At 38.4% G+C, this 16161-nt stretch overlaps 1 protein-coding gene across 3 annotated transcripts in view; it reads right to left on the bottom strand.

Moving 5' to 3' along the window:
• The window catches only part of LOC149225983 (uncharacterized), a 154641-nt gene extending 141756 nt beyond the window's left edge, over window positions 1–12885 (bottom strand). Inside the window, exons 1-2 of one of the 3 annotated variants that reach the window (XM_089377362.1) lie at window positions 12404–12885; window positions 10941–11368 (exon numbers count right to left, since the gene is read on the bottom strand). In XM_089377362.1, coding sequence (XP_089233488.1) covers window positions 10941–11051 — 111 coding nt within the window. In that variant the 5' untranslated portion in view covers window positions 11052–11368; window positions 12404–12885. Of the gene's footprint in view, window positions 1–10940; window positions 11369–11633; window positions 12379–12403 lie in introns of those variants that run through there. The other 2 variants (XM_089377364.1, XM_089377363.1) reach the window with 2 other exon arrangements.
• Between the last annotated feature and the right edge of the window lie 3276 nt (window positions 12886–16161).

Raw genomic sequence — 16161 nt, 5'->3', positions numbered from 1 at the left:
TGGGTAGAGATGGATGGGGATGGAGCAGCAAAGAGAGCTACAGTGCAGGAGTCCCGAGACAGCGCGAGGCTAGCAAGCTGCAGTAGTGCAAGAGGCACGGGAGTGTTGCACCAGTGCAGGATGGAACAGAGAGGTGTGCAACGGTGCGAGATGCAAGGAGTTGTTGCAACAGCGCAGAGGTCAGAGAGGGAGCACTAGTCAGCGGCAGAGGGAGCTTCAGCATCAAGAGGGTCTCTAGCCCAACACAGAGGTCAGAGTTGGGAGATCAGTTACTTACTTCTCAGTAACTGAGTTGCAGTGCAGTAGTAGGCAACATGATGAGAGGAATTGCAGTGCAGATGCAATGTTGGGAGAAAGGACCAGCAGCAGCACGGATGTAGAGGGAGTTGTCGTACGGATGCAACAATGGCAGTGGCAGAACCCTGGGCAGCAATATAGGATACAACAATGCAAAGGATGGTGGGCAGCATCCCTAGCATCAGCACAGGGACCGATGTCAGATGATTAGAGTAATACTCAGTGAAGAGTATTGTTAGAGCACAGTCCTCGCTAAGAGGGAGAGTTGATTTGTGGTAGCATCGGATGTGCCCTAGCCACGAAATTTGGTGGAGAGGTTAGGGCACATGAGATCTCCAATACCCAGAAAGGGTTTAGGCAGATTCTAAACAGTTTAGGAGATATTAAAATAATTAATATTTTTAATAGAGTCCCTAAGTCTAAACTTAGGGAAATTAAAATATTAATGTGGTTTAATATGAAACTGTTTTAGAATGGTCCAAAAGACATGGATCAAGCTAGATCTAATCTTAGCGATTGATTAGGGACTTAATCTCGGTCCTTGATATGTCAACAAGAAAAGTATAAGAGGGGGCTTGAGGGTCACTTGGAGAATACACCAGAGTGATCAGTCATTCTATTCTTTAGAGCGAGGTTTGTTAAGAGAGATAGAATCAATGATCGGAGTTGCAGTTGAGGGGCATTGAGTACAGAGAGACAAAGAGGTAGAGATAGTGTCGGGAAAGCAGCGCAAGAGCCAGAGAGAGTGACGTAGTAGCAGCCAGGGCTCACCCAAGGCCACACAGAGGCAGCCGGGAGCTATGCAGTGCTTCAGAGAGGCCAACGTTGCTGACGCAGAGGGCCAGAAGGCTGACACAGGGCCAGTGCTGGGCAGAGAGAGGTTGACGCAGTCCAGAAAGGCAGACGCTGGGGTTTCTGGGGCAGATTGGAGCTGAGGTGCTGTCGGAAGGTTTATCCGAGGTTTCAGCCAGGACATTTGTCTCAGACTGAGAAGTACTACTGCCAAGGAAATTCTCTGTTGGGTAAGCCGGATTTGGAACCCAAATTGTACTCTAAAATTGCTTAATAAGGAAACCCTTAGATAGCTGCACCGGTTTTCTCGCATTGGGTTTTTCTAGGGACATTGGTCCAAAAATAAGGGCGTCATTTGGTGTGATTGTTTCTGTTTCTTTCAATTGATGATCTGTAATATGTTGAGCATGCACTAGTGTTTATTTTAAGTATTTACATTGTAAATAGCTTGTTAAGTAACGGAACAAGTAGGTAGGAATAAATCAATAAAGTGTATGGAGGGTTTCTAACTGGTAGACTTAGAAACTTCAACATTATCATCTACAAATAAAATAACAATTATATGATATTGAAGCACAATATAGGAAAGCACATACCCAGCACGTACCACAGATCAATGAAACAAAGACACCATGAACTAAACCCCAAAGTCTTTTATTATAGATTTCAAACATTCCCAGCAGAACAGTGGCTTCACACCAACGTTACAAAATTACATTTAGACTAGAGTCACTATCATCGTGAAGAATAGAAGCAAAATGTCTTCTATTTATAGAGAAATCCCTCCAAGTGGAAAATAATAGCTAGTTGGCTTGATCCCTGTCAAAATAATCTCGACCGTTGATAAATCTTTGATCAACTTTTAATCTTTGTCGTCGAAAATATTTGTTTTTGAGGAATTTTCGAATTTCTCATAAAATCCACTTTTTATTTGTTCAAAATAATTATTTGTAACTAATTTCCCCAAAAAATTGGCTTTGACTTAATCACCAAAGTCCAAGGGTCCAAATTCTTTTGAAATTTCCAATATTCCCTTGGTGGGGGACCTCAAAAAATTAATTTCTTTTAGACCCACGAATTTTTCCACTTGGAGAAATTAATTTTTCTAACATTTTAATTTTGACTCTAAATTAATTAATTTTCTGGCTTAGGATTTAAGTTTATTTTTACCAAAAAAATTAATTAATTGACACGAAGGGATTAATTATTTTTCCACCCTCAAATCTTTTAGCCATGGTGTCTAAGTATGAGGGACCATGCACTAAGATATTTTTACATCAGATATTAAAATAATTCAACCCTCAAAGGGGGAATACCCGTTCGTTATAGACTCTCATAATATTTACCCAATTCTGCGACACAATATGATTTAGTAGACCAAGTGATTTGTAATAAAATAATTTAGCCAAATACCTTAAATTATTCCCAAATCACTTTTACAATAGACTCGACTAAAACGCTAGGAATCACTTAAGACCTTGTTGATAAATTCCACCCTAGCTTTATAGATGAAACTCGTCGCCAAAATCATAGGCTTACCTGAGTTGTTACATAATTAAATGGTCATACTGGCATCATTTACATTACAAATTTGCAGAATGGGCTTGCAATGACATAATAAGCTATTGGCTGATAGTTCTGGTCTTTTAAAAAAAATTGGCACAACTGCTTTCTTGGAACTGTGACAAAATGTGTGTAACAGGAACCATGAGGAACTCAAAAATTTCAGAGGCAGCCTTGGGTTCCACACACAATACATCATCTAATATAGAGTTAAGTGATGACATAAAAGGATTAAGAGACTTGGAGAATGATCTTTGGGAAACTCAACGTTATAGATTAACTTTCCAACAAAATTGATGAGTTGGATGATATCCCCGAAGGAGTCAAGGACATGGAAATTAAAATAATGGTGTGGAACGAGAACTACATTGAGCTCAAGAGTTAAATTTGTTGATGTTTGTAGCTCGGCAGTCACTTCTGCACAGGCCTAAGTGTCTAGGCATACAAAAGTCCCGAAGATCTCCTTGGATACTTGCTTTAGTGTGAGCAAGTTGCATATGTAACTTAGCTTAAGTTTTAACTTAGGAAAAGCACATAATTGTTATGTTGCCTTAATAAGCTAAAGAAACATTGGAAAAAGTAAAGTATTTAATTTAGTCATTATGTTTTAATCTCAGACCTTGATCTCAAAAGAGGTGAGATTTAATTTCAGCCACCAATCACTTTGGGGATTAGGTTTAGGGATTTAGATCAACGAAAAGTTATAAAAGCAAGGCTAAGGAGAAGGAGATGGCACACCATACAGCAGCACCAAATTGAGAGAGGCATCTCAGTGATGAGTGTAATACTTTAGTGTGTTGGACCCGAGGAAGGGAGGTAACAAGTAGATCCAAATCATCCAAGGAGGGCTTGATCAACTAGATCAGATACAGTGTTGTACATTTATTTCCTTAGTTGAGCCATTATCCCAGGATGGGAGCCCAAGTATGTTCTAAAAATTTTAATGATGAATTAATTTGATTGTGTAGAATCTATGAGTCAGTTTTTGTGAGATTGGTTATTCTTTCGTTTCTGCTAATTTAACATTAGTAACCTAGTTGTGTGTTCATTTAGTAGATCAATAATAAGTAATTTTATTGATGGACTAATAAAATAATCGAGCTTTGTGCTCAAATCTCTATGTACTTAATTGATTTCACTGTGCTGAAGATTTCTATTGTGCAAAGTGCTTGTAAGTTGAGGGTTCCTAGTGTGTTTGTGTGTGTGATTAGTCTTAGACCAAATCTAGGGCCTAAGGAAAATTTCAACATAGCCCAGATATTGATTAGTCCACTTATATATTGAACTTATCCTCATGCAAGCGAATTGGAATAGACCTATGTTGCAGGAAACACCTAGCAACCCCGCAATTTGGGCCATACTAGTACTGGAAACATTGAAGTGCAACCGAAACATGGAATGTTGTACCGTACAATGTCCCTCGATTTGGGGATGTTGTATGGTACGGAAACCCACGTTTCAATCGCGTTTCGGCCCTCAAGCGTCATTTAGGCCTCTTCTTAGGCATTTCGTGGGTGCTAAGTCACAAGGTTCGATGGATTTAAAGCATTAGATTCAAATTAGGGTGAATCTAAAAGCTCTTGTTCAAGTTCACCGAACTTTAAGATAGACTCGACACAATTTTGATGGATATTCAATGCATCAATAAAACAAACCATAGTTACCAAATATTCCAAGTTTTTAACTGTCAATGCAGGAAGGCAATTGCATTAATTCAAAACTCCATTGGCGCAAATAGTTCAATTAAGGGAAGCAACCTGTAGGCATTTTGTACTCTGTGAAAGGGCTGAAGCCATATGATGATGCGTGTGCAAGTTACGGGTCGACTGAGAGTTGACATGAGTTAAGTGGGGCAAATTATGGTAGTTGACATGAATATGCAAGTTAAGCAGCGCAATTTATAACAGTCGACGTGATTTGGCGAGTTACGAGGATATTTAGAATTATTATAAAGTCAAAAAAAATTGGAATAATAATGTTTATATATAAATGGAATAGATTTTTTATAAATTTTATTATAATGTCATAAAATATATATTAAGAATTAATATGACTTACATTTATAAAAAATATATATATATATCAAAATTATTAATGTAGTTATAGATATGTTTAAACCTAAAATTAATATAATTATATATAATTTATATTAATATTATAGCTATTGATAATAATAATTAATATTATTATTCATATTAATAATAATATATTTTATGTTTAAAAATTACAACTATATTATATGTATTATTCACTTATATATATATATATAACATTTTGGTGGATGGTTCCATTTTTTGGGAGGTGACGTTTCTAAATATACCCATTTCAGAAACTCTTAAATGTTTTGGCCTTTCGTGCAACATAAGAATAGATTGGATGTTGTGCAAGCGTTGAACTAAAGGTGTCTAGGGTGGTGGCTACCATGCACTAATCCCATCTTATCTTCTTCGGCGGGTCTAGTCACCCTAACCAAATGTTTCTCTGGATCTTGTTCATCATATGTGACTCACTCACTCTAGACCCTGTTACCCACCTTTTTGTGGGTGATATCCCTAGGAGAAAAAAATTCTCCAAGATAGTCCTCAGTCGGCAACCAGCAACCACTAACTAGCTCGTTGTGCCATTTCTCCTCCACCTGAGCCAGCCATGTGGTCCCTCACCCATTTGTCATGATCATATGTTTGAAGGTGGGCCTCCTAAACCTAGAGGTATGCCTTGTCATATGGTAATTGAGTATTGTAGTTTGCTTATCATGGATACTTTTGGGCATGGATTAATGGGAAGATTCAGCGAAAAGAGTGGGCTAGGTATGTGCTCTTGTCCCCTAGACCTATTTTGAATGTTAACCTTGGACCTAGTCTCATGGGATCTCTTTTACTGACCTTTGGGCTTTAGGGATGGTACTACATGGGAAACCCTGATTTTGGTTGCGTGGTCCCGCTCCCTCATCCACATATATCACTCCCCTTCCACTCATTATATCCCTATTCATCATCTCTCCCACCTGGGTCCACATTCCTCCACTGGGTCCACATAGGGTTAGCCTTCCCCTTCCCCTTGCCCACACCTTGGGTCGGGCCTCGATTGATGCCCCGGAGGTTAATGCAACTGAAAAGAAAAATAAAAGCATAATTGGCCACATTCAACAAGAAGATGTACCTCAAAATGCAAAAGATGGCCGAGACAAACACATTTAGCATGTGGGCAAAAGCCAATACATGAGCTCTACCCCATCATCATGGCCATCACACTGGTTCCTGCAGGCCCTAGATGATCCTCCTTTATCATTTAGGAACCCATGATTGTCCCAACCCCTGGTAGGCAATGAACCGCCCTACCTTAAAGGGGGTATCCATTGCTACATCTTACACATCATGCTCTTATCCCTTGAGCCCCAAGTAGTTAATTAAAAAAAATCATAAATGGCAAAAGGCATATAAAGAAGGGTGGAAAAATCAAGGCTAGGGCACCTCATGTACCATGATTGCTCCCTCCTATACATTATATACCTAAGTGTGGGTTTCCCTTTTATTAGCTACCCTTGTACCCCACCATGTGGCCCAGGGCTGCCCCTTTCATTCCCTACTCCATTCATCTCTTTGTCACATGCCACCAACCTTTAAAGGATGTACATTGGACATACTATCCCATTTAAAAGTAGAAACCACCTAATAAGATGCTTTGTTAACCCCGTTTGGAGCTTGGAGACATTAGCACATGCCAAAGCCCGCTATGGAAGAGCGCGTCATTATGAAGTGCCCACCTGCTGTCCATCGTTTTGTATTGGAAGGCTAGGGGACACATTGGATCTTATGCATGATTGCAGATGGTCTCCATTTTGAGTTTAGTCTCCCTCAACGGGGTCCTAACCCTCCAGAGGGCTACATTGACACATGTAGGGTGTGTGTTGAGAGCCATGGGCCTCCACAGCAGTAGACATCACTCCATGGATCCCCATAGATGTTCAAGGATTGCTCAAAATTCACCTATTGGACGAAGAAGATGCACCTGGTTCACCATGTCCAATCGGCCCCACAGTTGTACCATGCACTTGGCAAATGACCCAGGGCTTGTATATTGATGTGGTATCACTTAAACCATCATCTAAACCTTTACAGATGGTCTACAAGCATATTCGACCTACTTGGAGACCCATGAGGTCACTTGTGTGCCCTCACACCCATTGGGAGCACCACAGGTTTATTATTCGGAGAACAAGGGACCAACCCCTTGTCCACTACTTTTGGGAGTCATATTCATTATTGTGGCATTTATGGACTTCATCAAGCTTCTTATAAGGCCCAACGACATGTATTGTTGATCATTCGACCTCTTGAGAGGCTTATTATTTTGTTTATGAGCTAGTTTGGTGGGCTTGTCACCAAAAGTTTGTTATTTTGCACATTATTTTATTTAGGGGCTAATGTAGGCCCAAGTAGCTAAATCGAACTCATTAGAAGTGTATAAATAGAAGTGATGAGGATTCATTTTAGCATCATCACTTGGATTTGGAACTAGTATCTCTTTAGATATTTTCACTATCCTTCTTGGAGGACGAATTTTTGGAGCATGGAATGAATTTTGATGTTTGGATAATTTTCATATGTCTTGGAGCTTCTTGATGGCAAGTTTTTGGATGGTTGGATATATTCTTATACATGTAAGTACATTTTAATGCTATTCTTTCTTTCTAATTTTGTCACATACATTGTTGTTGGGATTTTGCTATACTAGGGCTTATTTGTTGCATCTCTTATGTGAAGTTGTGGAAATTTTGTTTTCGGATAGTGAATACTTCATGTATGGGCCATGTATAACTAATGAATGTTCCTAGGGATGTTTCATTACTGAAATTCATCTTGACAAGCCATTTATCTTGCAAAACGAAGTATAAAGTCTTTGAAGTTGCTTTTGTTGTTGCCCTAGTGCCAAGCAAAGTTGTCTTTGAGGCCTCCTTGACCTAGAAAATTCAAAGGTCCATAGTCATAATTCTACCTGACTCCAATCTCCCCAAAGGATTAGGCACTGGTCCACCCAAAGGTGATCACCTTAAACCTATTTTCTTCTCCCCTTTCCTCTTCTCTAGGTCTAGTCCTCTAGGTCACCTAGGGCATCAATTATCTCACGATCTAGCCATCCAAATACTTTGATTTTTGGTCCACAACTACATTGGTGTGTCCTCAAGAAGCCCTCCAAATTTCATGAGATTCCGACGGTGAGATCTTGAGATATCGCAAGCCCTGGCTCGAAGACCAATTCTTGCCCTTGGTTTCCCTTAGGCTAGAAACCTCATTGGGATCGCCTTTCATTGAAAAATCATTCCTTGATCCCTTTCCCCTCCCTAATTAGGTCAAGCATATCATTGGTTGCTAAATCCTATCCCCTTGACTGAACCTCGGGTCCACTTGGTCCCGTGTGGTCCCATGCACTATCAAGGTTAATTCTTCAAAGATCACCTGGAACCCAAGTTTCCACAAGAATTATAGGGCTTAGGGATCTCCTTTATAAGACACATACTCAAAACCTAACCCTAGAAATTTTCCCCAAGCCCTTCCTAGAGAGCCTTCCATCTTGTCTTCCAAGACAAGCAAGCCACATATTTGAGCCTCTCTTGTGAATAGGCTTCTAGGATCACCCCTCGCCCTATCATTGGTCCATCCATTTTGTGATCCTTATCATAACGGGTCTCCTCCCATCGGTGAAAGTCCGTAAAGAGTAGGGAGCCTTAGCCGAGGTGATAGTGGGCTATCGCTCCATTGTTGCCCTTAGCCTAGTAGTAACCCTTCAAGGATCCCCTTTTAGGACCCCTGCTAGTTTGAGCAGTAACAAAGCCAATTGCGCTAGTTTTCCTTCCAAAATTGCTCCCTTCAACCTTGCACCAGGTACAAGACCAAGCAATATAACAAGTACAAACCTAAGTGTTAGTGTTCATAGATTAAAGAACTGAACAGTGTGATGAATGTCTCAGCATGTATTTATATGTGCAACTACATAAATAAAGTCAATCGGGAGAGAGTTTGTATCATATTGTATTATACTTTAGACTGCAAGAAGATCTTTATCAGCTTCACTTACAACTAGTGGTATATGTGTGCCATGCATATATTAGGGTTTTCTGAATATCTGAATTAGTCCAATAGGTTTCTTTACAGTTCTCATTTAGTGCATAGATCTGCTTAATGGTTCAAGTGATGTATTTTGATATGTTAGATGAATTATACTTGAGATGTGTTTCTCATTATATATCTTGGTTAATGAGGTATACTACATACAACAAGTATGAAAAGCACTACCTACTAGAGTCATTGATAGCATGGATTGAGGAGCCGGCAATTCATGGTTTAATAGGGCTCAGATCTAGAGAAGTTGCTAAGGTTAGCAGTAAAAAATTTCTTGCAATAACTTTGTGAGCTAATTGGGAAGCAAGTGGCAAGAAGCACCCTAAGTTGTTAACAATTTTTTGAAAAGTACTGAATTGTTAGTTTTGGGCAGATGACCATCATTGCAAGCGTGAGATTTGATTGATGTTCCCATGACTTTGTATTGATAGGCAATATGCAGTGTCATTTATATTCAATACAACGAAGGCATGTTGTTTGCAACAAAGACAGCAAGAATACTAAATTTCAGTCCATTTTTTATTTGTGATTCTTAGCATCATACAAACAGGATGCTGTAAAGAATTTCTATAAAATGCAGGTCAGCAACAATCTGTTTCCCGTAAGTGCCTTATCTCTTCCTCATGTTACAGATTAAATAAACGTTCTAGAAATCATTTGGGCTTTGCTTTGTTTCCTTTAAAGCAAATATGGGACTGCGCTCAAATATGACCTAAGCTCAGAACTTATTTGACCAAATATATGAAGATACTCATATATGCGAGTATGTGTGTGTGTGGATCAATTGATAGATAGATGAATAATAGAGTGAACCTAAACACAAGAAGATGAAGTGTACTTAGAGTAACTAAAGAAACTCCCCATCTCAGCCATCAACAAAATAGCATTAACGTAGAGGAGGTTGTTTGTATGTTTAGCATCCTCTGTTTTGATCCAGACAAAGACCAAATTAGTATAACCTTAACTAAGCTTTGCGTTCACATACATTACAGAGAATAATGCTTTTGTCGTTTACAAAAGCAGGTCATCTGCTTGGTATTTAAGAATGCTACTTTCGTTGCAACTTTTTTTTACAGCATATCTTATCCTTTTCCTATTTGAAGTAACTCGTCCTCGGAAGAATTTCAAAAGAAAATTATAATGTGTCAAATTCACCAAGGATGACATATGACAACATTATATGTTATTGGTGAATGAACTTTCTGCCTCAAGTTTCAAAGAAATTTTGATAGGAAAAAGTCCTTGCAATGCGACATGCAAAGTCTCTCCAGTGTTAGGCTGACAATATTTTTCAGCTTGCCTTAGCTGTTTCCTTTATCTTTGTGTTTACCACATATACAAGAGTGATGTCACAAATGATGTGATTGCAGAATTTTCTACCAGCTGCAGGAAGCTCTACAGTTTGTTCAGTGATTGGTGTAAAGCTTAATCAATAACAAACAAGCACAACTATTCAAACAAATCAAAAAATCAATACATAGGAAGACCTGCCGTACATCCAAAGATGGCAAAAATAAATTATGTAAACCCATCATTCAGAATGACAACCATGAGATTGAGATTTATGTAATGGTTCCGGATATACACAAAATCGGATTGGTCTGAGAACACAGAAAGCATATGTATCATGTAAGGATGTGAACAAAAGCTACAATTGCCGGGAAGAGATTGCAGTTATGGAGACTTTCTACGTTTGCATAGAATTTACCATTACCAGGTACATGAGATGAATAATGTTCTCTAAAATTCTAAATCAGTTCTGGATCTATTGATTTTCAATTATGGGCAATATCTATGGTTGAATTTGTCTTGGCAATCTTTGTTGCTGTTAAATAGGGGATACCAAGATAAGTTCCTCAGATGACTGAGTATCCTATTCTCTCACCAGATGTGTTTATAAGTTTGTCTAGCAGTATATAAAGCATTTTAAACGGAAACTACAGTACTCCATAGAAATTCAATTCGTGAGGCACCAATTGGCAAAAAAAAAACCATAATGGCCAATATAAGCATCAAACCTGCAGCTGGTCAATTTTGGAAAAAATTGTGTCACTGAGCAGTGAAGGAAGACAAAAAGGCACAAGAAAACATCATATACCAATCTTAATATTGTGATTATCAAAGAGAAGAACATTAAAAATTATGTCAAGTGTTGACGAAAAATATAACCTTTTCAGTCGATGCCATTGCAGCAGCAATTGATCTTTCGTGCACACCAATGGATGAAGCTTCACTTTCTTTACTGTGTTTATTTTCCTTTGATTCTGATGCAATCTGCATCTTCCAAAACCTGTTCTTTTTTCAAAGCTAAAATATATTCCCTTACTCTTGATTCTTGTGATAGCTACAACCCCTTCTCAAAATTTAAACAAGCCTCGCTGCATCAATTGTTATTTTGGTGACAAGAAGCAATCTCAACGAGTCGAGGGAAACCAGGCTGCCACAAATATTTTGTCTTTGTTTCCATGAATTACCTTCAAGCAATAACATGCACAATACGAATGCGACCTTATTTCATTCTCCAATCCAGCATGATGTGTACAGTCTACCAAACTCCACTGAAGAAGTATGCATTCTTGAAATGAAACCTCTACCTCCTGGATTAATAAAATCAGGGTTTCACTGTATAAGTTAGTGGTATATAAATATATATTGAAAACATCATCGCTAGCTCTATTGCATAGGTTCAATTTGAATGCTGAATTCGAGTTATCGTGACAGATCAAGACAAAACTTGGGCTAGATAACTCTTATGATCAGAAAAGTCTATTGGGTCTAGTTGTTGAGATGGACAGAAACTTAAAACTTGATCCCAGTTGTCTCAATAAATCAAAACCACAAGTTGGGTTAATTCTGACTAACCAGTATGGACCTCCCATGCCATGGTGAGAACATGGGTGCTGCATAAACATAGAGCTATGATTGCCCCCTGAGTTTTGCCCGCTCAAAATCAAAAGGAAAAAAAAATATTTTGAAGGGAGGCTCAATTTTAACGGGTTACACCAATCTTAGCAATGGTACGGTACTCCACTTTTAAGGCTCCTCTTAATGCAACGCACCATTTGTAAGATGGACAGCAATGATTCCCTTAAAAATATAGCGAGTGCTACTACAGAATATGTTGTACAATTTGAAAACTTACAGGAACGTTTCAGTCAAAATCTAGCTGGTGGCTTTATTTTGAAGGGTCAAAAAAAAAAACTAGGATCCGTTAAGAGGATGGGAAGAAAGCCATACAAGGGGGATCGAGCTCTTTGAGTTTAATCGTCCCTAGACACAAAATGAGGATTTAGCTCATAAAATTTCATAGGTGATGCAGAATACTTAATTGACGGGCCACTGGTTATGATTTTTGAATGCGTAGACATGGATGGCAATTATATACTGACGGACTGCTGTATACAAGCATACTGAAAAATAAGGGGGACTGGATGTTTTCCATATTTTCCCAGGGGAACAAAATGGACACTAGAGTCCTCTGATTTGACCTGAGAATTTGTCTGTGATTAACTGTTTGGGACTGTGGTCATGGATTTTTGTATTGGCAGCCATACACTCACTGAGTGCGTGTGTATACATCAGAATTCAAATAACATGACAGCAACGGAGATGTTCTTTGTTGGTACACTTACTTGAAGATAGACGCCAAGCTTCTACAAGCTTTTCACAGATTTCTATACAAAGAATGGGCCAATCAACCTGGAAAAGACTCTGCAGTGCATAAAAAACAGCAATGAAAAACCCCCAACATGTTTCTCTCTGAGTAAATACTGTCTGAATGCGGGTTTGTGTGCCCAAAAGGATAGTGTTTTTAATCATGGTGTGGTTGGAGTCCGAGTTGAAGAGGCAAAGCTTATGTTGTGATATCATATGAAAAGAAGACCGTGTACAGTTGTAAATGTAGGTGGGCCTTCATACTTGTCATTACGGTGATGCGTAAGAAAAACGGGGTAGGGAATATCTTTAACGCCAGGGGCCATGGCGATGGCGGTAAATGCCAAACGTATTATCAAAAAGGCAAATTTGATGGATAAAACCGCGTATAATACAGGACCCTGATCTAAAAGAGCTTAGAATAGGGCGAAATTGATGGATAAACCGCGTATAATACAGGACCCTGCATCTAAAAGAGCTTTCGAATCAATAGGTGCAGGTCTCAAGTTCCATCGTAAAATTGGACTACTCTTCAGTCTTCTAATTTGATATCATTTGAGCTGTCGAATCAATTGGTGCAGGTCACAAGTTCCATCGTAAAATAGCACTATTCTTCAGTTATCTAATTTGATATCATTTGAGTGTCGCTTGCAAATGACAGTAGTTGACGTTGAGTTTTTGTACAATATATTTTAAATTCAAAATTTTGGTAAACATGGTACATTTTTTTTGGGTATTAAATAAATGAGCTGGGTTGATAATTAATTTGTATAATTATATTAAAAAAAATTATTAATGTGGTTGAGGTAGCCGAAAGCTTCATAAATATAACTAAAAAAACTATTGCAACAAGAGTAATGTTTTACTAATGCATATAATTATTTGATTAATCATAGCCTCGAGGGTTAACTCAGTTGATCAAAATCAGTGCCTCGCCATCGGAAGGTCACAAAGTCCATTCTCCCCGAAGCCCTTGGGGTTAGGCCTAGCTAGTGGGCCGCGGGGCTAGATTCCCTTCGAGGTCGATCAGCCTAGATTTTTCCGTGGACATAGCGCCACCCATTGACCAGGGTGTCCATGAACCACAGCGAAAAAATTAAAAAATTAAAATAATAATAATAATAATAATAAATAAATTACTTGATTAATCATGTATAAAAAGGTTATGGGTCAACTTTAACTTAGGAAAAAAAAAGGAATTATAAATGAATGTTATAAATAATAATTAGGAACTTATCACAGAGGAACTTATTGGAATTGACATAATCCCAAATCCTTTGGAAATTGGTGGGTGGGGAGCCATGTGCACGAATCTAATTTTTTAAATTTATTAAAAGTAATGGACCATTTTGCTAAATAAATTTTGCTTATAGAAAGAAAGAAAGAAGAAATTATTTTAACGTCCACGAGGCTAAAAATAGTCTGTGAGGCAGATTGCTTCTTCATCTGCTTGATGTATTCGGCACTTTTTCTGTGAAGTTTCACAATAAATGCTCACAACTTCTCGACAAGCCCCTCTCTAAATAGATTATCCCAAGAGCTAGCTGTCAGCATATCTGCATAACTTTCCTGGTTGTCTTTGAAGGCCTCGCATTCTAAAATGAAATGTTTTTCTGTTTCCACTTTTCTGGAAGAACAAAAAAAGCATACTCTTTCCTCCCACACTTCTTTTGGCCTTTTACAGCACCCTGTTTCACAACGGAGTTGATGAGAATTAGTCCTTAAATAATGAGGAACTTATCATGGAGGAATTTATTAGAATTGGAATAATCTCAAATCCCTTGGAAATTGGTGGGCCAATGCAACCTAACAAACTCTTTAATACACTACAACCATTGATAAGTATTAAGATTAAGCATATGCAAATCATATTCCTTTGAGAATCAATCTAGACCCTCAATTAAAAAATAAATAAAAAATCAACAGATCCTCATCCACCTTAAGTTGAAATAAGAAACCTTCCACAATAATGATTTGAAATTGTTGATGAAATTGCGGATTTTTTTGGCAATGTGTTGAAAATCGCCACAGTTAGAAAAAATCCTCATTTTTTCTCATTTCTGTCAATTTTGAAAAAATAAATATATTTTACATTTTTTTATATTTGTTGATTTTTCACCGACGTTGAAAAGATGTTCTAACACATATTTGAATTTTATAGTGGAAAAAGAATGTATGAGTATGTGATTTGGTTTACACAAGCAACAATTTAAAATATTACTTTTAATAGAGGAATCAAGATTAATTGAGGCATCATCTCATATATGGTGATCACATATGTAGGAGGAGGGGAGGATGGTGTAGCCATTGTCACCTCAAGTATCAATTGAGGGTGATGTGGCCACCACCCTCCCTCATGCCTGTGACATGGGGTAAGTTTGGTGCATCAATCATTCAAACAACAATGAATTCTCAAACAAGCTAGTCATTTTTCACATGCAGCATTGGATTTGGTGGATTGGGTTTTGGATTCGGGAAGTTTCCCTACATTCTTCCACGTTGGTTCATGATGGTGTTCATTACATATCAGTTTGGTGACATTAGTAGTAGGTTTTCAACTCTGCCTGGTCATTTTCTCCCCTCGATTTTCTTGGGCACTACTTAGGAAGCTTGCCCCTTTGTTGATGAGTTGGCCATCTAGTGTAGTTGTGCTTTGCTCAACACCTTTCTGGGGGAAGGACCAAGGCCTCCTGGCCTTTACTCCTTCTCATCTTACAGTAAGAGGCCCTAAGATAAGAGGAGACATAGTCGGAGAGCTTTGAAGCGACTTTGGGTTTTGGTTGTCTATAGTAATTGGTTGACACCTACATATTGGTATTGTGGTCTCTAATAATTAGTCGACATGGCTCTGGATATTAGTAGTCTCCAGTATTTTGTATGGACTTCTATTATGGTGGGTGATTGTTGACATTGGTAATTTCGACTCAATATCATTCACCAAACACGATGTCAAGGTAATGTGCTAGGTCTTTCCATGGTGCAAGTGGAAGGGGTGCCCATTCAAGGGCCAAAGCTCTATCCTCAAATCGGCTCTTTTGCATCCAAACACCTCCCAAAATTCAACAAGAGTTAAGGGAGGCAAAGGAGAAAATTATCATGGATCATTATTGTCACTCTGACTCTAAGGTAATTGTGATCATGGTTGATTGGGTGCCTGAGACTAGTTACATGAGAGGTTGTCTAAGCTAATATTTGCACATGATCGACCTCTATTGGCAACTTAAGTCACTCGAATGTAAAGTCTTCCTAGAAAGGAATGACGCAAAAGATAAAATTCAACTGATGATGGATGAGCTCCCATAATAGCTTAAAGGAATGGATAAGTGTTAAGCGATGATAGAGAAAGTTATCATTCCTCATAATATGAGGAAAAAAAAAACTAACATTTATTTATAATATTTATATATTAAATAAAAATATAAAAACAAAATATTAATTATAAAAAGTAATATATATATATATATAGATAAGAGAGAGAGTCTAGTCGGCCTGGAGTATGCCGTAAAACTGCTTCTGCTTGGCTAAGAGCTCGTCTTCCTCGGACGTAAGGAAACAGGTTAACGGCCCAAGACCCAGAGGCATCTGGCAGGAGTGAAAGCCTGCTCCCTTACGGACCACCAGCGGGTTATTACAGGTGGCGTGGTTTTCCTTGATAACAGTGATGAGTCAAACCGACAGTCGCGGATAGCAGACAGAGATGGCTGTCCTCACTGTTGGTTTGACACCTGAGTTTGAT

Source organism: Pinus tabuliformis, chromosome J (genome assembly GCF_031772625.1).
Source record: "Pinus tabuliformis cultivar Carrire ecotype Pingquan chromosome J, CPIR1, whole genome shotgun sequence".
Taxonomy (NCBI): Eukaryota; Viridiplantae; Streptophyta; class Pinopsida; order Pinales; family Pinaceae; genus Pinus; species Pinus tabuliformis.
The sequence above is the reverse complement of the archived record's forward strand: the minus strand, read 5'-3'. Positions and strand labels throughout refer to the sequence as shown.